Below are 23,418 nucleotides of genomic sequence, written 5' to 3'. Positions count from 1 at the left end.
TAAAAATTATCTATATGAGCATCTCTGGGAGAATTATAAATTATGACATAACCATAAAATAGAATACTATATGTCCATTAAAACTGCTAATACATCATGCCAGTATCTCTGTTGAGACAAATTCCTAAAAATAAAGGTGTTCGTTGTTAAGGTATGCACATTTCTATTTTTATAGATAATACTATAGTGAGTTCCATAAATTTGAGAACAATTTTCATTCAAACCAATGAAGTATGACAGAGTTTTTCTCCATATGGTCACCAATATTAGTTGTTATTAATGTTTAACTTCAATACTGTCTTATAAATAAAATATTTTTTCCCATATTTTAAATTTTCATCTCCATGATCCCTAATCAAGTCAAGCTTCATTTCATTTGTATTTGGACATTTTTATTTCTGCTTCTGTGAAATGCCTGTTCATATGTCTGTTCATTTTTCTCCTGAATTGTTTGACTTTTTATTATTCATTTGTAGGGGCCAATTAATACTAGTATATAATGTGTAACAAATATCTTCTCGTCTGCTATTAATTATTTACTTACTAATATTTATGGATTATTTCAAATGTACAGAATTTTTATACTTAGTCAAATCTATTGATTTTTTCTTTTATACTTTCTGGGCTTTACTTCATTCTTTAAAAGTCTCAAGATAAATTAATCCCCTTAGTTTTATTTTATATTTTATAATCATGAACTTTGGCATATTTACTGAGTCATACATAAAAATATATTTACCGTTTAATGAATAATTACAAAGCAAGTATCCACACAACCACCACTCAAGGTCAACAACTGGGTGCCTGGGATTGCCAATATCCCAGAAGCTCTTTATGTGTCCCTCCCCATTCACAACCCTTTCCTTCAGCCTATTATCCCATTTTTTCCTCATCTTCATATCTTTTCCATCTTTGTTAATATCCTTAATCAACATAGTTTAAATTTTCCCAGCTTTTAGTTTTTTACAAATGAAAATACTCCCTGTATTTATGACTTGCTTCTTTCAATCAATATTACATTTGAAAAATTAATGGTGTTATGAGTAGCCATTTCATTTTCATTAGGGTATGATTTTCCATTGCATGAACAGGCCACAATTTGTTTATCTACTCCACTCTACAAATATTTGGAATCTTCAATTTTGGGGCTATTACAAAAAAAAAAAAAAAACTTGGTATGAAAATGCTTGTACATGTATCCCAGAGCATATGGACAAGAGTTTAAGGACATCACCAAAATGGCAGAGTAGGAGACCCAAGCTTCCATCTCTCCACAAAGATCAACCACTAAACAGCTGTCCATGAATGAAAACAACTCAGGTAGGGCTCCAGATTCTACTTAAAAACTGCAGCCACACGCTGAAATAAAAAACTTAAGAATAACTGCATAAAAATGAAAGGAAGAAAACCTTCTTTGTGCCTGCACTATCCTATTCCCCAAGCCATCATTACTTAGCACGAAACGGGAACTCCCCAGCTAGAAAGAGTTCCCCTGTCCGGTAAAAAAAAAAAAAAAGAGTAGGGTCAGCAACCAGCTCACCCAGCCTTTCCTCCACTCTATAAAGAATCTACTTAGGTTTCACCCCACCCAGAGACAGGTAAAGCTGACACCTATAAATACAGCTAGGAAAAAGGAAGAAGCACAGGTGCCACCAATATCAGCCACAGAGCCTGAGTCACTATGGTTCCCTGTGACCTGCTCCACAGATGACCTCAGCAGCTTCCATCACTGAAGAAACCAATGGCCAGCACAGCCACTGAGAACACCCTGCAGATTTCACTGGGTTTTGTCCCACAGGTATTTGCATTGGCTGATGCCAGCTGCCTGAATCCCTTCCCAATTTCCCCTTACCACCCCCCCACACACACACACACTGCCACCACCACCACTGGAACCCAAGAACCAAACCAGCAGCCAGCCCAAGACTCTATGGTTGTGCAAGTAAAAAACACCAGCCTAGATCCCATAGCTAACACTCACCGCCATGTGGTCACTCAGGGCTAACCCCTCCAGTTGTATACCTGCATGCTTCCAGCTCAACCCATCACCAGCTTCTACTGCCATGTGCATGCCCAGAGGGAGACTAGGTAGTCAGAGAAGAGCACTGCCAACAGCCAGATCCCCGCAGCTGTTTGCAGGCCCAGAGAGGCCCCTGTCTTCTGTCACCGTCCTGCACCACTGCACTCACCTGTTGCTAGCCCTTCCAAGTGTGCACCTGCATACCCCTAGCCCATTACCAACCTCCACTGCTGTGTGCCTCTAGCAAAGCCCAGACGCCACAGCAATGCACCCAGACAGCCAGGTTCCCCAAGCTCTCTGTGTGCCCACAACTGGCCTCAGCAGTTGATGTCTTCCCTGGGCCACACCGCTACATATGTGTTTACAACTGGCCACTGCCACTACACACACACCTGCTGCTGGCCTTCAGCCAAGTGTGTACACCAGCTCTGGCCACACCACTGTTTGCCCTGGTCCCTTGGGGCTAGAACCTAGAAACAATGCTGAAGACCTCAACAGCCTCTGAAGTCTCTGCAGACTCCTAAAATATTTGCCAAGGACCATGCAGTTGTTGATGCAGTGGACTGCAACAGCCTGAGCCAACAACTCACAATACCTCCAGACTAGTTCTGCCACACACACCCCATACTTGGCACCAGACCATAGGGTCATGTCACACTCCAGCATCCCCCCACCTGCAGTTGAAGATCTTTCCTTACTGAAGTCAGTCTATAAAGTCTAAAAGAGGCAACTCCCTTTGCAAATGTACAGACAACTATGCAATGATACAGGGATCACAGAGAATTGGGGAAACCTGACTCCACCAAAGGAATACAATAAATCTCCAGTAACTGGTCCCAAAGAAATAAAGATACAGGACTTGCCCATAAAAAAGGAAATCCTGCCATTTGTGACAACACAGATGGACACTGAGTACATAGTGCTAAGTGAAATAAGCCAGAAAGAGAAGAACAAATACTCTATGATCTCACATGTGGAATCTAATGCTGGAGTGGTAGGGGGTAATTTCACCCAGTGAAATCTACAGGGTGTTCTCAGTGGCTGTGCTGGCCATTGGTTTCTTCAGTGATGGAAGCTGCTGAGGTCATCTGTGGAGCAGGTCACAGGGATGGGGTGGCTGGGTGATAGACATTGGAGAGGGTATGTGCTATGGTGAACACTGTGAGTTGTGTAAGACTGATGAATTGCAGAACTGTACCTCTGAAACAAATAATACATTATATGTTAAAAAAAAAAAAAAAAAAAAGAAGTGAAGAAGAAGATAGCAGGAAGGGAAAAAGAAGGGGGGAAATCGGAGGGGGAGATGAACCATGAGAGACTATGGACTCTGAGAACCAAACTGAGGGTTCTAGAGGGGAGGGGGGTAGGGGGATGGGTTAGCCTGGTGATGGGTATTAAAGAGGGCACGTACTGAATGGAGCACTGGGTGTTATAGGCAAACAATGAATCATGGAACACTACATCAAAAACTAATGATGTAATGTATGGTGATTAACATAATAAAATTCTAAAAAATAAAACTAAAAATATTGAAAAAGAAACAGGGAGTAGGATGGTGGTTTCCAGGAGCTGTGGCATGGAGGAAATGGGGAGATGTTGGTCAAAGGGTACACATTTTCAATTATAAGTTCTGGGAATCAAATGTACAACATGGTGACTATGGTTAGTACTGTATTGTATACTTGAAAGCTGCTATGAGAGTGGAGCTTTAATGTTTTCACCATAACAACACCAAAAACAAAATGGAATTATGTGAGATACAAGATGAATAAACTACCCTTATTGTAGTAGGCATTTTGCAATATATACATATCAAATAATTTTGACCACCTTAAACTTATATACATCAATTATATATCAACAAAGCTGTGAAAAAAGAGTTTAAGGGTATATACATCCATAACTTAAAGAAAAGCAATTTTTCAAAGTGAGTGTGCCAGGCACCTGGGTGGCTCAGTCAGTTAAACATCTGCATTGGGCTCAGGTCATGATCCCAGGATCCTGGGATTGAGTCCCACATCAGGCTCCCTGCTCAGCCAGAGAGTCTCCTTCTCCCTCTGCTCCTCCCCCTACTTGTGCAATCTCTCTCCCCTGCCCCCACAAAAATAAAATAATTATTTAATTAAAAAAAAAAAGTGATTATGCCAATGTATACCTCACTCGGTGTATATATGAGGATTTCCTCTTGGAATATACCCTTGTTAACACTTAATATTGTCACAATTTTTTAAATTTAATTTAATTTTATTATGTTATGTTAGTCCCCATACAGTACATCATAGTTTTTGATGTAGTGTTCTATGATTCATTGTTTTCGAATAACACCCAGTGCTCCATGCAATACGTGCCCTCCTTAATACCCATCACCAGGCTAACCCATCCCCCCAACCCCTCCCCTCTAAAATCCTCAGTTTGGTTCTCAGAGTCCATGGTCTCTCATGGTTCGTCTCCCCCTCCGATTCCCCCTCTTCATTTTTCCCTTCCTTCTCCTAATGTCCTCCATGCTATTGCTTATGTTCCACAAATAAGTGAAACCATATGATAATTGACTCTCTCTGCTTGACATATTTCACTTAGCATAATCTCCTCCAGTCCTATCCATGTCGTTGTAAAAGTTGGGTATGCATCCTTTCCGATGGCTGAGTAATATTCCATTGTATATATGGACCACATCTTCTTTATCCATTCATCTGTTGAAGGGCATCTCGGCTCTTTCCATGGTTTGACTATTGCGGACATTGCTGCTATGAACACTGGGGTGCATATGGCCCTTCTTTTCACTACATCTGTGTCTTTGGGGTAAATACCCAGGAGTGCAATTGCTGGGCCATAGGGTAGCTCTATTTTTAATTTTTTGAGGAACTTCCACACTGTTTTCCAAAGTGGCTGTACCAACTTGCATTTCTACCAACAGTGTAAGAGGGCTCCCCTTTCCCCACAACCTCTCCAACATTTGTTGTTTCTTGCCTTGTCAATTTTTGCCATTCTAACTGGTGTAAGGTGGTATCTCAATGTGGTTTTGACTTGAATTTCCCTGATGGCTAATGATGATGAACATTTTTTCATGTGTCTGTTAGCCATTTGTATGTCTTCTTTGGAGAAGTGTCTGTTCATATCTTCTGCCCATAATGGACTTGATTATTTGTTTTTTGGGTGTTGAGTTTGAGAAGTTCTTTATAGATCTTGGAAATCAGCCCTTTGTCTGTAGTGTCATTTGCAAATATTTTCTCCCATTCTGTAGGTTGCCTCTTTGTTTTGTTGACTGTTTCCTTTGCTGTGCAGAAGCTTTTTATCTTGATGAAGTCTCAATAGTTCATTTTTGCTTTTGTTTCACTAGCCTTTGGAGATGTATCTTGAAAGAAGTTGCTGTGGCCGATGTCAAAGAAGTTACTGCCTATGTTCTCCTCTAGGATTTTGATGGATTCCTGTCTCACATTGAGGTCTTTCATCCATTTTGAGTTTATCTTTGTGTATGGTGTTAGAGAATGGTCGAGTTTCATTCTTCTGTATAAAGCTGTCCAATTTTCCCAGCACCATTTATTGAAGAGACTGTCTTTTTTCCACTGCATATAATAGTAAAACTCGCAAATCTTAGAACCAAGGAAACCACCCTAAGGGCAGTTAGGGGGAAGAGATTCCTTACATACAGAGGGAGGAACATCAGAATAATGTCAGACTTATCCACAGAGACCTGGCAAGCCAGAAGGGCCTGGCAAGACATATTCAGAGTACTAAATGAGAAGAATATGCAGCCAAGAATACTTTATTCAGCAAGGCTGTCATTTAGAATGGATGGAGAGATGCAGAGCTTCCAAGCCCAGCAGAAACTGAAAGAATATGTGACCACTAAGCCGGCCCTGCAAGAAATATTAAGGGGGGTTCTATAAAAGGAGAAAGCCCCCAAGAGTGATAGAGAACAGAAATTTATGGAGATAATCTATAGAAACAAGGACTTCACTGGCAACATGATCACAATAAATTCATATCTTTCAATAATCACTCTCAACCTGAACAGCCTAAATGCTCCCATAACATGGCACAGGGTTGCAGGTTGGATAAAAAGACAGGACCCATCCATATGCTGTCTACAAGAGACTTATTTTGAACCTAAAGATACACCCAGACTGAAAGTGAAAGGATGGAGATCCATCTACCATGCCAATGGACCACAAAAGAAAGCTGGGGTAGCATTTCTTAATCAGACAAATTAGATTTTAAGCTAAAGACTATAGTTAGAGACACAGATGGACACTATATCATTCTTAAAGGGTCTAGCCAACAAGAAGATCTAACAATTGTAAATATCTATGCCCCCAACATGGGAACAGCCAACTACATAAGCCAACTGTTAACCAAAATAAAGAGTCATATTGATAACAATATGTTAATTGTAAGAGACCGCAATACTCCACTCTCAGCAATAGACAGATCATCTAAGCAGAAAATCAACAAAGAAACAAGAGCTTTGAATGACACACTGGACCAGATGGACCTCATAGATTTATACAGAACATTCCACCCTAAAACAACAGAATACTCATTCTTCTCGAGCTCACATGGAACTTTCTCCAGAATAGACCACATACTGGTCACAAATCAGGTCTCAACCAATACCGAAAGATTGAGATTATTCCCTGCATCTTCTCAGACCATAATGCTTTAAAACTGGAACTCAATCACAAGAAAAAATTTGGAAGAAATTCAAACACTTGGAAGCTAAAGACCACTCTGCTCAAGAATGTTTGGGTCAACCAGGAAATCAAAGAAGAACTTAAACAATTCATGGAAACCAATGAGAATGAAAACACATCAGTCCAAAACCTATGGGATACTGCAAAGGCGTCCTAAGGGGGAAATACATAGCCATCCAAGCCTCACTTTTTATTTATTTTATTTTATTTTTTTATTTGAGAGAGAGAGCGAGAGAGAGCACAAACAGGGTGAAGGGCAGAGGGAGATGCAGACTCCCTGCTGAGCAGGGAGCCTCGTTCGGGACTCGATCCTGGGACTCCAGGATCATGACCCGAGCCAAGGCATTTACCCAACAGACTGAGCCACCCAGGTACCCTACACTATTTAATTTTTGACAGTCTGAGTGGTATGAAACACTTTCCCATTGTGGTTAATTTGCAATTCCTTGATTATTCAGTTTTATTGGCTATTTGGATTCCTTCTTTGGTTAAATTTCCTTTTTTTTTTTTTGCCTGCTTTTACTGAAATAATTGTCCTTTTTTCTGGATTTAAAATAGTTCTTTATGTCTTTTGTATACTAATTATTTGCCAGTTTTCAGTATTCAAAATCTCTTTTTCCACTCTGATTTATTTCAAATTTTCCTGATAGTGTGTATTGACAAACTGAAATTTTTAATTTTAACATAGTCAACTTTATCAAACTTATCCCTTATGACTGGTACTTTTATGTCTGGTTTTAAAAATCGTTTTCTTACCACGTAGTAATGAGGATATTCTCTTAAATCATCCAAGAAATACTTATACTTTTGCCTTTCATATATAGGTGTTCAATGACATGGAGTTAATTTTTGAATATGTTATGAGGTAGTGCTCCAATTTTATTTTTCTCATATAAGTATCAATTATCACAATACCACTTATTGAAAATGTGCTGTTTTCTCAACTTACCTATAGTGCCACTTCTGTCATGTATCATGTACCTAAGTGCATAGGTCTGATCTGGGGCTTTGATGCTATTCAGTTGGCCTCCTTGTCTATCTTTACCCTGTCTTAACTATTACAGCTTTATAATAAGCCTTCCATCTTGGAAAAATTTTTTTTTCAAATTTTATTTTCACTAGTATCCAAAAAGATGCGCTTCCTACAGATAAATTTAATGAAACCTTACAAGAACTTTTTTCTAAAAACTACAAAACATTGCAAAAACAAATTAATAAAGACTTAAAAATGGCGATATAAACTATTTTCATGTAATGAAAACATCATCAAGTTAAGAAACTAAATGTTTGATTTTGAGTTTATTTTTGTGTATGGCTTAAGAAAGTGGTCCAGTTTCACTCTTCTGCATGTGGCTGCCCAGTTTTCTCAACACATTTGTTGAGAAGACTGTCTTTTTTCCATTGGATATTCTTTCCTGCTTTGTTGAAGATTAATTGACCACATAGTTGTGGGTTCATTTCTGGGTTTTCTATTCTGTTCCATTAATCTATATGTCTATTTTTGTGCCAGTAACAGACTGTCTTGATCACTACAGCTTTGTAATATAACTTGAAGTCAGGAATTGTGATGTCTCCAGCTTTGCTTCTCTTTTTCAAGGTTGCTTTTGCTATTTGGGGTCTTTCGTGGTTCCAAACAAATTTTAGGATTGTTTGTTCTAGCTCTGTGAAAAATGCTATGGGTATTTTGATAGGAATTGCATTAAATCTGTAGATTGCTTTGAGTAATATAGACATTTTAACAATATTTGTTCTTGCAATTCTAAATGTGAGACAGGAAACCATTAAAATCCTAGAGGAGAACACAGGGAGTAACCTCTATGACATCAGCTGTAGCCTAGATATGTCCCTGAGGGAAGGGAAACAAAAGCAAAAATAAACTATTGGGACTTCATCAAAATAAAAAGTTTCTGCATAGTGAAGGAAACAATCAACAAAACTAAAAGGTAACCTTTGGAATGGGAGAGAATATTTGCAAATGACATATCAGATAAAGGGTTAGTATCCAAAATATATAAAGAACTTATAAGACTCAACACCCAAAAAGACAAATAATCCAGTTAACAAATTGGCAAAAGACATGAATACATATTTTTCCAAAGACACATAAAAACATGCTCAACGCCACTCATCATCAGGGAAATGCAAATCAAAACTACAATGAGATATCACCTCACACCTGCCAGGACAGCTAAAATTAACAACACAGGAAACAAGAGGTGTTGGCAAGGAACCCTCTTGCACTGTTGGTGGGAATGCAAACTGGTGCAGCCACTCTGGAAAACGGTATGGAGGTTTCTGAAAAAGTTAAAAATAGAAACACCTTATGATCCAGCAATTGCACTACTAGGTATTTACCCAAAGAATACAAAAATACTAATTCAAAGGGATACATGCACCCTGATTATCAACAAATAGCCAAATTATGGAAAGAGCCTAAATGTTGATTGACTGATGAATGGATAAAGAAGATGTAGTAGAGGAGATGGATGATAGACAGATAGAGAATGATCAATAGATAGATGATAGATGATAGATAGATAATTGATAGATGATAGATAGATAGAAATATATACAATGGGATATTTCTCAGCCATGAAAAAGAATGAAATCTTGCCATGTACAGTGACATTGATGGAGCTAGACACTATTAGGCTAAGCAAAATTAGTCTGTCAGAGAAATATGATATCAACAAACAAAACAATCATGGGTGGGGGAAGAGAGAAAACCAAGAAACAGACTCTTAACTATACAGAACAAACTGTTACCAGAGGGGAGGTGGATGTGGGGATGGGTTAAATTAACTCAAAATAGATCATAGATTTAAATGTAAAATGCAAAAATATAAAACTTCTAGAAGATAAAATAGGAGAAAATCTAGATTACATTAGGTTTGAAGATGACTTTTAGATACAACAAAAGCACAACCTATGAAAGAAAAAATGAATAATTTCAATTTCATTAAAATTAAAAACTTCCTGGGGCGCCTGGGTGGCTCAGTTGTTAAGCGTCTGCCTTCGGCTCAGGTCATGGTCCCAGGATCCTGGGATCGAGCCCCACATCGGGCTCCCTGCTCAGCGGGAAGCCTGCTTCTCCCTCTCCCACTCCCCCTTCTTGTGTTCCCTCTCTCATTGTATCTCTCTCTGTGTCAAATAAATAAATAAAATCTTAAAAAAAAATTAAATTAAGTTAAATTAAATTAAATTAAATTCGAAACTTCCATCCTACAAAAGGTGCCATTAGGAGAATGAAAAGAGAATCCACAGACTGAGAGAAAATCTTTGTAATTATCTGACAAAGGGCTTATGTCCACAATATACAAAGAACACTTAAAACTCAACAATAATAAAGCAAATAACCCAATTAAAAATGGGTAAAATATCTGAGCAAATACGTCACCAAGGATGGCAAAAAAAAATATGAAAAAATTCTCAACATTATATATTACAAATTAAAACAATGAGATACCACTAAACAACTTTTAGAACGGCTAAAATTCAAAATTCTGACAACACCAAATGTTAACAAAGGTATAGAGGAACAGGGATTCTCATTCTCATTGTTGGTAAGAAAACGAAATGATGCAGCCCCTTTGCAAAACAGTTTGGCAGTTTCTTATAAAACTAAACATACATTTACTATATGACCCAGCAATTGCATTCCTTGGTATTTACCCAAATCAGTTGAAAAACATGTCTACACGAAAAACTTAAGTTTGCAGCAGCTTTTCTGTCATTGCAAAAAATTAGAAGCAACCAAGATGTCTTTCAATAAATAGATTAAACAAACTATGATGCATCCACACAATGGATCATTATTTAGTAATAAAAAGAAATTAGCTATAAAACCCAAAAATCATTAAGCAGGAAACTTAAATGCATATTGTTAAGTAAAAGAAAGACTGTATGAATCCAAATACATAACATTCTTGGAAGGGCAATACTACAGAGATATCAAAAAGATCAATAATTGCCAAGGACTCAGATGGATGGAGGGACAAATGAATAGGTAGAACATGGGATTCAAAACAGTGAGACTCTTCTGCATGATACTATAATGGTGGATACATGACATTTTACATTTCTCAAAACCTATAGAACTCTGTTGCACAAAGATTGAACCCTATGTAAACTACGGAGTTCAGGTAATAATATATCAATATTGGTTCATCAATTTTAACATAGGTAGCACATTAACGCAAAATGTTAAAACTTTGTGCAGGGAGTAGGAGGCAGAGAATGGATATATGGGAACTCTGTACTTCCTGCTCAATTCTTCTATAAACCTAAAACTGCTGTAAAAAAAAAATAATTCCATGGGTGGCTCAGTCAGCTAAGCATCTGCCTTTGCCTCAGGTCATGATCCCAGGGTCCTGGGATCGAGCCCCACATCGGGCTCCCTGCTCAGTGGGGAGCCTGCTTCTCCCCCTGCCTGCCGCTCCCCCTGCATGTGCGCTCTCGTTCTCTCTCTCGCTCTCTCTCTGACAATAAATGTTTTTTTAAAAGAAAAGTTAATTCCACTAATTATGAAATGAAGCAACATCAAAATTAAATGGTGGTATAAAAACAGAGTGGAATACAAAGGTAGCTTTTGTCTTGTTGATTAGGCTATGCTATCAGAATTTAGAGAACGGGAAGAGAAGAGAATAAAGTTTGTCTGGATAAGATTAAAAAAAAAAGTTACTTTTAACAGAAAAAGAGTGTATACAAGTAAAACTGAACAATATTGAGACAGTAGATCTATACCAAAAGAGCCCAGGGACTGAGGCAGTTGCCATGGAAAAAGATAGTTCATGGATACAGAGAATAGATTGGTGGCTCCCACATGTAGGGGGTGGAGGTGGGGTGGGCAAAATAGGTGATGGAGGTCAAAAGATACAAACTCCCAGTTATAAAATAAGTAAGTCATGGAATGGAATGTACATACAGGATGGCATGTATAGTTAGTAATGCTATATTGCATATTTGAAAGTTGCTAAGAGAGTAGACCTTAAAAGTTCTCATCACAAGAAAAAAATTCTTGTACGGTGTGGTGATAGATGTTAACTAGACTTATTGTGATGATCATTTTGCAATATATACAAATATCATACACTTGAAATTAATGTCAGGTTGTATGTCAATTATACCTCAAATAAATGAATGAAGAAAGAGACAGAAAGTAACAGACAAAAAGAAAGAGAATATTTTGAAATCATCACTAACATTTCTACTATCATATTTTTTCTTTTGGCTTGGTTGGAGGATATGTTCCATCAGCCCATATGTGGGCATAAAGACTTCTGGTTTTGTCCATGATAGAGCATCAGGGACTAGAATTATCCTTTCACTTTAAACCAATTAAACTCTGGATGAAAATATGTGAAAAAGCAATATTCAGACATTGGAAAACAAAAGGTGCAAGACACTAATCTCTGACAGAAGGAAAACAAAGAAACAGAGCCCTTTGATGACCCCATCTTACTTCCTGACATTTCCAGGCCACAGCAAAAGGAAGGGGGACGCAAACAGAGTCTATTGTTCTCCTGGAGTTCAGAGACAAGGTTTAGAGGTTTGGAAGCCCAAAGAAGCTAGAATTCAAACGGCACAGCATTAGAGAGAAGGCAGGTGCACAGATAGAGAGAGAGCTCCGTAGATGTGCAGAGGGTTTCCTTTGAGGTAGAAAGAAGTTTTCGCTCTCCACTCCAAAGCTCTAGATAACTTTCTCTCCATCTAGTCATTCAGGACTCTCTTGGGTCAAAGGTATCTACAGAACTTGGGAGTGCTGTAGCATCAAGCTGCCCTCGGCTTAGATATGGCAACATTAGGGTTTAAAGCTGAAGTTGAAAGAGGACAGGATTCCCATCAACCTTTTCCGACCAAATCTTATTTTCCACTTCTAAATTGTATTCTATAACATACATTGCATGATTGCCTCAAAATTCTTTCCAGTACTAAGACATAAGCAAGGTAGTTTCTCCCTTCTGTTGATAAGTAGTCAGAAGTTTAACATACTAGTTCTAGCAGCTCTTTATATTAATGAACGGACAGGCACTCAGCTGTTGTCAAGGAATTAGTGCATATGAGATGATCTAGAAGTCATAGAAAAAAAAAAATCTACAAATGACCTCTTAAATTTATCACTGTTCATCTCAAAGTCCTAGCACTCCTGAAACATTTCAGTAGCATATTCCAATCAAAACTAAAAATCCTTCAATCCAAGTGATAGCAAGGTATTCCTCAAAAATTAATCTATTTTTTGTAGCATGTAGCCTTAACTAGGAATTTCAATCCTTGCTTGATAGCCTGCTCAACTGTATGACTCCAAACCCCAAGGAATCTATGTTATTACCATAATAATAACTTTAAATTATAGAAAATTATAAAAATTAATGCATTTGACATGTTATTAACACAATAATGCTTAAACAAGTAGAAACTTACGTGGATCAGTTGCAGAAACATCTATAAATTCTTCAGTTGAGTGGGTTTTTATGAATTCTGAAATAATAGTAAGTTTGTCATATGTTTCAAATATCAATTATATGTATTGAATTTAAATTTCATAGTTTTTTTTAAATAACATTAAAGAGAAAGAAAACTCTAAGAAAAACAACAGAGCCGTCAACACTGGAGATCCCCCCAGTCAGGCAACACATGGTAATATCTGAACGAATGTGTATCAACTAAGTGATACGAACTCATCGTTTTCTCAACAACACTTATTTTTCCTCTTCTATTCTCTTAACATTACCATGATTTAATCTCCCTTCCTTTCATATCCAGTCACCAAGTTTTGCCCATTTTACCAGTAAATTTTCTCAAATCTGCCCCTTTTCTTCTTATTTGTGCTCTAATGTAAGCACTTACCACACACCTAAAACAGAGCAATAACTTCCCTTTCCTATTCCTAATCCCCAAATGTAGCTTCTACAAATGGCCAGAATAATCTGTCTACAATTGAATCCAATGCCATTTCCCTACAAAAAGTCTTCAGTGATTCCCTATTACATATGAAAACAAAATTCCTTAGCACACCATCCAATCCCTCTGATTGGCCCTTTCTTACCATATCCCTACTTACTGCTGCACATTCTAATACCATTCTACTTGTAATGTCCTGCTCATGCTGTTTGTCCATGCTACATCCTCTTTGTAAAATAGCAGATATCTCCCTTCTTCACTTGACTAAATTTTATTCATTCTTTAAGGTTGCATAAAATCTTCCCAACTTCCTTGGGTTGAACAAATTGGCTATCTGTGGACTCACTGCCAATTACACATAAATTTTATCACGTGTTACACTATATATTAAAGTGATGCATAATGTGCTTGTGTCCTTACTAAGTTATGTATTTCATGGTGGCTAACAACCATGGTTTATTTGTTTTGTTCAACTCCCAGACTCTGAAACATAAGAACTTTTACTGAAAATATTAAACTCACTACTGAATATCTTTTTAAATTTGCTAGTGTATAATTTTATGGCTATCAATTTTTAAACTCTAAGTCTCAAAATGTTAATGTAATGTAGAAAACCCTATAAATGCTAAACATGTATAAAATATCATCACCTTCGATTATCTGCTGTACAGCTTCGTAACTATGCACTGCTCCTGGTGAATTTTCACTATCCCTGTTAAAATTTTAATAAGTACAACATTTATTTATTATCAAAGAATAAGAGTTAAGAAATAGAATATATGCTCTAGATATATGTAGTTTATAAAATAAAATTTAACATAATCTTTAACCTTTATTCAGACACTAAGGTAAATTAGTATAATTGCAAGCAAATAAGTATAAAAGTCACACTATGTAATTCTATGAATGCTATATATTCCATGAATATAATTAGGTATACCAACAATATTAACAACAAAAATAGCAAAAGTAAATTGGGTAGAAGCATGAGATTTAATAGTGTAATTGTTAAGAACACAAGTTCTAGAGTCAAACTGCTTGGCTCAAAACTTGTTTCACGCACTTACTAATTTATGATTTGGGGTAAGTTACTTAACCCCTCTGACTTACAGTTTCTTCATCTATTAAAATTCGGGTATTAGAGTACGTATCTCATAAAGTAGTGGTAAAGATCCAATACATGTAAAATTGCAAGGAAAATACCTGTACACATCAGACACTTAAATTTCAGGTGTTACTATTAATATATGGTCTGAAACTAATTTTGTGCCTCACAATAGATAACTCAAGTGACTCTATCTGAGCCTCTGAACTAAGGATCCAGTTATGTAGTGCTTACTGGAGCCAACTCAAGCACCCCTCCTTTTATTCCTTTAAATCTAGGCATTGACAGAGATATAAATAAAGTAATCGCATAATAAACAGTAGTCCCTCCCAATTACTCTAACACTGTAAAATAAATGGGTTTAGTATATGTCCCATGCAAAAAATGGCTCTATGTAAATTTTTACTTAGATAAGTTACTATACCAGATATAGTTGGCAATAACAGAATAATAGGGGAACAAATGAGTTGATTTAATTCAGATACTCAAAAAGTTATACATATTTATTTACTGTTTATATGTGATAGGAAATACGTAGGTGTGTGTGACTAGTTCTGAACTTGAGGAAATAGTCTTTCCAGGAAGACTTACACATAAATCATTAATTCATAATACAAAATTACTAGGTACAGGCATACATTATTTTATTGTGTTTCACTTTATTGCACTTCAAAGACTGCATTTATTACAAATCGGTTTGTGGCAACCCTGCTTACAGAAAGTCTATCGATGCCATTTTTCTAACAGCATCTGTTCACCTTGTGTCTCTGTGTCATATTTTGGTACTTCTCACTATATTTTAAGGTTTTCATTATTATTATATTTGTTAGGGCTATCTGTGATCACTGATATTTGATGTTCCCATTGGGATTGCTTGGGAGTACCATAAACCATGCTCATATATGGCAGCAAATTTAACAACAGCTGTTGTGTGTGTTCTGACTGCTCCAACTAGCCTGTCCCCCACCTCTTTCCCTCTCCTTGGGCCTTCCTATTCCCTGAGACACAACAGTACTGACATTAGGCCAGTTAATAACTTTATAATGGCCTCTCAGTGTTCAAGCTAAAGGAAGAGTCTCATGTCTCTCACTTTAAATTAAAAACTAGAAATGATTAAGGTTAGTGAGGAAAGTACATCAAAAACCAAGATAGGCTGAAAGCTAGACCTCTTGCACCAGTTATCCAAGTTCTTAATGCAAAGGAAAAGTTCTCGAAGGAAATTAAAAGTGGTACTCCAGTGAATACACAAATGATAAGAAAGCAAAATAGTTTTATTGCTGATCCAGAGAAACGTTTACTGGTCTGGATAGATCAAACCAGCCATATTATTCACTTAAGCCAAAGCATAACTCAGAGCAAAGCCCTAACTCTTCAATTCTATGAATGCTGAGAAAGGTAAGGAAGCTTCAGAAGAAAAGTCTGGAACTAACAGAGGTTGGTTCATAAGATTTAAGGAAAAGAAGCCATCTGCATAACATAAAAGCACAGGGTGGAGCAGCATGTGCTCATGCAGAAGCTGCAACAACTTATCCAGATTTAGCTAAGATAATTAATGAAGGTGGCTACACTAAATGACAGATTTTCAATGTAGGCAAAACAGTCTTTTATTGGAAGAAGATGGCACCTAGTACTTTCATAGCTAAAGAGAATCAATGCCTGGCCTCAAAGCTTCGAACAGGCTGATTCTCTTGTTAGGGGCTAATGCAGATGGTGACTTCAAGCTAAGCCAATGCCCATTTACCATTTTGAAAATCCTAGGTCCCCTAAGAATTATGCTAGAGAGGTTGGAAGATGACGGCAGAGAAGGAGAACCCTAGGTTCACCTGGTCCCATGAATACAACTAGATAACAATCAAATCATCCTAAATACCCCAGAAATCAACCAGAAGACTGGTAGAACAAACTATAGCTAAATGTAGAGCAGAGGCCACATCGAAGAAGGTAGGAAGTAAGGAGATATGGTTTGGGAGAAAAACGGATTATGGCCCTGTGGTGGGTAGGGAGCTGCAGCCATAGAGAAGGGCAAGAGACAGACTAGAGCTCACATGGAAGATGAATCCCAATAGCAATTGCCTTGAAAAGCAAGAGGGGCTGAATGTCGTGAATTCTTGCAACCAGTGGGGCTTGAAGCCTGGAATTTTAAAGATCCATGGGTTTGGCTGGGAGAGACCCTGGAGGGCACTGGGGTTACTCTTGGAGAAAAGGCAGGGTAAACAGCCTGTGAACATACAGCATGGAAACAGTGATCTGAAGGGTGCCTGGAGCACAGAGTGGGGAGGTTATATGCTCATCTCCCACCATGTCCCAGACAGGCAGTGTTCACAGAGAGACCCCTCCGGGAACAAAAGAACTCGCAGGCACCATGTCCAAAACCTTTGGGATACTGCGGAAACAGTTCTAAGAGGCAAGTTTATAAAGGCCAACCTCAACAACAACAAAAAAATCTCAAATAAACAACCTAACCTTTCATCTACAGGAGCTAGAAAAAGAACAACAAAACCCAAAATCAGCAGAAGGAAGGAAATAATAAAAATTAGAGCAGAACTAAATGATACCAAAACTTGAGTCTCTCTCTGAGGATCTAGACCCTGATGCTGAAGCTCGCTCCATCTCAGGACTGTGACTGGGATCTCCAAGATTTGGACCCCATATCTTCAATATCTTCAAGTTTCCACCTTGATCCAGACATCATTAACCCTGTCCCTCTTGTTCTTTTTTTTTTTTTTTTTTTTTTTAAGATTTTAATTATTTGAGAGACAGAGAAAGCAGGAGCAGGGGGAGGGATTGAGGGAGAGGGAGAGGGGAGCTGACTCTCCTGCTATGCAGGGAGCCCCAGCGGGGCTGATCCCAGGACCCTGAAATTATGATCTAAGCCAAGGTCAGATGCTTAACCAACTGAGCCAATCAGGCGCCCTGTTCCCCCGGTTCTTGACTCAGTGTGCACCTGGGCCCCACCAAAGCCCCAGACCTCACCCCCTCTCATTCAGGCTCACTGCTACACCCAAGGTCCTGGCACTAGCCCCACGGTGCTCCCTGCACCTGCCAGCCCTCTCCAACCCTTGTCCTGACCGGATTATGGTCGAGCCTTCTGCCGCTGCTCTGGACTGAGCCAGCACTGCCACACCCACAGCGGCAAGAAGCCAGACTGCTGCCTGACTTGCAGTAAGTCGTCCGGCCACGGCGCCGCGCTGGCACAGCACCGCGGCATCCACACCGGCCGGTGGCCCGACCCGAACACCATCTGCAGCAAAGCCTTCAGCTGGCACTCCACACTGCTGAAGCAGTGCGGCGGCCACAGCCCCAAGAAGCCGCAGCACTGCCCCGTGTGTGTCAAGGCGTTCGGCGCGGCTTGCTGCTAGCGCAGCACCTGCGCATGCACAGCAGCCTTCGGGCGTGCAAGTGCCCAGTGTGCACCAAGGGCTCAGGCAGGGCTCAGCGCTGTTGAAGCACCTGCGAGTGCACACCGGCGAGCGGCCATTCCCATGCCTGCAATGCGGCAAGGCCTTTGGCCAGAGCTCAGCACCTTGGCAACACCAGTGCTTGGGGGCGCGCGCGCGCGGGCGCACACACACACACACACACACACACACACACACACACGGACACACGGCAGAGCGCCCCTACCGCTGTCCCCACTGCCACAAGGCCTTCGGCCAGATCTCCAACCTGCTGAATCACTTGCGAATCCACACCAGCAAACAGTCCTATGCCTGTCCCCACTCTCCAAGGCGTTTGGTGGGAGAGCTCCTCCCTGCTGCAGCACCTGCATGTGCATTCCGGGCTGTGCCCCCTACCGCTGTCAGCTCCGTGGCAAGGCTTTCTGACAAGCCTCCAGCCTCACCACGCACAAGTGGGTGTATGAGGGTGCAGCTGCAGCTGCCACCACAGTCCAGGGCCTCAACCCTGCTTCAGTGTTGAGGCCAGAGCAGGTCTCCCTCCTGGGTCCTGATGCTCTCTCTTCCTGCCTCTATCCTGGGGCTTAGCCCTGAACCCAGCTCTGGCCTTGGTCCTGACCCTAACTCTGTGCAGGGCTCCCTCCCTAATCCCACTCCAAAGCTGTTTCTGGCTCTGAATCTACCCTCACTCCTGATTCTGTCATACCTTCTGACCCTAAGCCTCGTCACAAGGCCAATCCTGACTTGTGGCCAGCCTTGACCATGGATCTGGTCCCTACCCTACCAGGATCCTGTGCCCAACTCTGAGTCTCACCCTGAACCCTGCTCTCCCACCCATGACACTGTCAGTCCAGCCCTCCCTACTGGCTAGAGTCCTGAGTGAGTGTAGGAGCAAGGGACACTGCTGCGGCCCCATGGCTGAAGTGGACTCCCAACACTCAAGGGGCCTGGGGAAGTTGGGTGTCATGTAGTTCAGTAATATCCTCCCACTGCCTCTTGGAAAAAAAAAAAAAAAAAAGGATAGAGAATCTAAAAAACCAAAACCAAACAAAAAACAGGTAAATAAAACCAAGAGGAGCTGGTTCTTTGAAAAAATAAATAAAATTCGTGAGTCTCTAGCCAGACCCATCAAAAAACAAAGAGAAAGGACCCAAACAAAATTACAAATGAAAGAGGACAAATAACAACCAACACCACAGAAACACCAACAACCATAAGAGAATATTATGAAAAACTATATGCCAACAAATTGGGCAACCTAGAAGAAATGGATAAATTCCTAGAAACATATAAACTACCAAAATTGAAGCAGGAAGAAATAGAAAATTTGAATAGACTAATTACCAGCAAGGAGATTGAATCAGTAATCAAAACTCCCAAAGAACAAAAGTCCAGGACCAGACAACTTCATAGGTGAATCCTACCAAACATTTAGAGTTAATACATACTCTTCTCAAACTATTCCAAAAAATAAAAAAAGGAAGTAAAACCTCCAAATCCATTCTATGATGCCAGCATTACCCTAACACCAAAACTAGATAAAGATACCACTAAAAAAGAGAACTACAGGCCAATATCTTTGATGAACACAGAAGCAAAAATCCTCAACAAAATACTAGCAAACCAAATCCAACAATACATTAAAAAAATCATTCACTACAATCAAGTGGGATTTATTCCTGGGTTGCATGGGTGGTTTAATATTTGCAAATCAGTCAACACGATACATGACATCGGTAAGAGAAAGGATAAAGAAACCATATGATCCTTTCAATAGATGAGGAAAAAGCATTTGACAAAGTACAACATCCATTCATGACAAAAGCCCTCAACAAAGTAGGTTTAGAGGGAACATAGCTCAACATAATAAAGGTCATATATGAAAAACCCACCGCAAATATCATACTCAATGGGGAAAAACTGAGAGTTTTCCCTCTAAGGTCAGGAACAAGATAGGGATGTCTATTCTCACCAGTTTTATTCAACATAGTACTAGAAGACCTAGCCACAGCAATCAGACAACAAAAAGAAATAAAAGGCATCAAAATTGGAAAAGAAGAAGTAAAACTTTCACTATTTGTAGATGACATGATACTCTAAATAGAAAACCCTAAAGGCTCCACCAAGAAAACTGCTAGAACTAATAAATTAATTCAGTAAACTCACAGCATACAAAATCACTATGCAGAAATTTATTGCACTTCTATACCCTAATAATGAAGCAGCAGAAAAAGAACTTAATAAAACATTCCCATTTACAATTGCACCAAAAATAACAAGATAACTAAGAATAAGCCTAACCAAAGAGGTGAAAGACCTATACTCTGAAAACTGTGAAACACTAATGAAGAGACTGAAAACATAAAGAAATGGAAAGACATCCCATGCCCATAGATTGGAACAACAAATATTGCTAAAACGTCTATACTACCCAAAGCAATCTACAGATTTAATGCAATTCCTAAGAAAATACTAATAGCATTTTTCACAGAGCCAGAACAAAAAATCCTAAAATTTATATGGAATGATCCTGAAATGACCCTGAATTTCCAAAGCAATTTTGAAAAAGAAAAGCAAAGGTGGGGGTATCACAATTCACACTTCAAGTTATATTACAAAGCTACAGTAATCAAAAAGTAGATGTTGGCACAAAAATAGACATATAGATCAATAGGAAAGAATAGAAAACTCAGAAATGAACCCATGGTTATATGGTCAATTAATCTTCAACAAAGCAGGGAAGAATATCCAATGGGAAAAAGTCAGTCTCTTCAACAAATGGTGTTGGGAAAACTGCAGAGCAACATGCAAATGATTGAAAATGGACCACTTTCGTAAAGCATACACAAAATAAATTCAAAATGGATTAAAGACCTATACATGAGACCTGAAACCATAAAAATCCTAGAAGAGAACATAGGCAGTAATGTCTCTGACATTGGCCATAGCAACTTCTTATTAGGTAGCTCTGCTGAGGCAAGGGAAACAAAAACAACTATTGGGACTACATCAAAAAGCTTCTGCACAGCAAAGGAAACAATCAACAAATCTAAAAGGCAAGAGATGGAATGGGAGAAGATATTTGCAAATGACATATCTGATAAAGGGCTAGTATCCAAAATATATATAAGGAACTGATACAAATCAACACCAGAAAAAAAAAACCCAAATAATCCAATTTACAAAGGGGCAGAAGACAAGAACAGACATTTTTCCAAAGAAGGCATCTAGATGGCCAACAGACACATAAAAGCATGCTCAACATCACTCAGCATCAGGGAAATACAAATCAAAACTACAGCGAGATATCATATCACACGTGTTAGAATGGTTAAATGTAACAACACAAGGAACAACAGCTGTTGGTGAGGATGTGGAAAAAAAGGAACACTCTTGCACTGTAGGTGGGAATGCAAACTGGTGCAGCCATGGTAGAAGACAGTATGGAGGTTCATCAAAAAGTTAAAAATAGAACTATTCTATGATCCGGTAATCCCACTACTGGATATTTACCCAAAAAAATATCAAAAAAATTCAAAAGCATACACACCAATGTTTATAGAGCATTATTTACAATAACCAAATTAGGGAAGCAGCACAAGTATCCATCAACTGATGAATGGATAAAAAAGAAGTGGTATATATACACAATGGAATATTACTCAGCCATCAAAAAGAATGAGATCTTGCCATTTGCAATAACATGGATGGAGCTAGAGAATATAATGCTAATTGAAATAAGTCACTTAGCAGAAAGACAAATACCATATGATTTCACTTACATGTGGATTAAAGAAACAAAACAAACACGCAAAAGTGGAAAAAAGGAGAGAGACAAATTAAGAAACAGATTCTTAATTACAGAGAACAAACTGATGGTTACCAGAGGGGAGGAGGATGGGAGGTTGGGTGAAAGAGGTGATGGGATTAAGGCGTGCACCTGTTGTGATGAACACCGGGTGATGTATCAACAATTCTGTTGAATCACTATATAATCACTAAATAAAAAATAAAATAACAAAAGTTGAGTAAATCAGAGATCTAATGTACAACATGGTGTTTACAGTTAACAATACTGTTGTATATTTGAAATTTGCTAAGAGAGTGGATCTGGAGTGATCTCACCACAAAAAAAAAAAGTAACTGTGAGGTGGAATAAAAGTCATGAAAGGTATTCTGTGATGATAATTTATTCATCTATTTAATTTTAAGGCAGCTAAACCTCAAATATCAAAAGTGAGTTTCAACAGTTAATAGGAGTATCATTGTAGTCACAATTTGAATCTTCCATCTGTCAAAAAAAAGGCTTTTCTCAACTAAAAAATAGGAAATTATTCTTTGGAACATATCCCTGTCCCTTTGAAATTTTTAAAAATGCTGTTCATAAACAATTATTTAATTGTATCCTAGTTTCCTATTTATTATAGAAGCTACATAATCAAACTGAGAGAAGATTTTAAACCCAGATATTCAAAGCCAGCCATGTCCAATAGAACTTTCTAACAACAACCACATTGGTTACTAGGCAGTTGAAATGTGGCTCATGTGACAGCAGAATTGATTTTTTAATTAAATTGAACTCAATTTTAATTTTAGTAGCCACACGTGACTAGTGACTACTGATTGGACAGTGCCATTTCAAACTATTAAAAATTTCAAATAGGAGCAAGCTGACTATTTGATTTGATTTAGAAACTCTATGTACAGTATAATATCTGAACCATTATCTTACATGCATTACTAAGTATATACCAATTCACTGTTTTGAATTCTATTAACTCTTATATTTTCCTTACTTGGCTTTAGACAATGCGGTCCTCAAGGAGTATTTAGACTGTTGTTTAAGGCGATTTTTCAGTACTTCTAGTTCTTGCACCTGCTCTACTACTTGCTCAATGTTTAAGGTGACTCTTTTGTCAGGTGCTGGAAACTCTGCCTCTAAAAACGTTTGATCTTTATTTATCTAAAATGATAAAATTAGCCAGTTACTTAGGAAATACCCATTTTGCTCCTATACCTCAAAGAAATTTCATCATTTACCATATTTAAATAATTTTATAATACTCTTATCTATAGCTATAATCAAATACTGATATTTTATAAATATAATTTTACGAGTAATTACCTAGCAACAGAATTATAGCTAAGTGTTGACTTTTACATGTCAAAACTCAATCCAATCTTCTGTTTAATATCTAAATATATAAGAATTTTAAGCAAGTTCAATAATAATTGAAACAGGATCAGTCTTACCTATGATAAATATGGAAAGACAGTAATTTGCTCTCAAAAGCAATACCTTCTACT

The 23,418-nt window shown here is 38.4% G+C and overlaps 1 protein-coding gene across 1 annotated transcript in view; it reads right to left on the bottom strand.

Annotated features, from left to right (window-relative positions):
• The window catches only part of CCDC7 (coiled-coil domain containing 7), a 195,535-nt gene that overhangs the window by 102,562 nt on the left and 69,555 nt on the right, over positions 1-23,418 (bottom strand). The window contains exons 7-9 of the mRNA XM_078074143.1: positions 22,908-23,074; positions 14,262-14,323; positions 13,132-13,188 (exon numbers count right to left, since the gene is read on the bottom strand). Coding sequence (XP_077930269.1) covers positions 13,132-13,188; positions 14,262-14,323; positions 22,908-23,074 — 286 coding nt within the window. The remainder of the gene's footprint in view (positions 1-13,131; positions 13,189-14,261; positions 14,324-22,907; positions 23,075-23,418) is intronic.

Source organism: Halichoerus grypus, chromosome 6, assembly GCF_964656455.1.
Source record: "Halichoerus grypus chromosome 6, mHalGry1.hap1.1, whole genome shotgun sequence".
Taxonomy (NCBI): domain Eukaryota; kingdom Metazoa; phylum Chordata; class Mammalia; order Carnivora; family Phocidae; genus Halichoerus; species Halichoerus grypus.
Note: the sequence above shows the minus strand (reverse complement) of the source record. Positions and strands in the feature narration are given on the sequence as shown.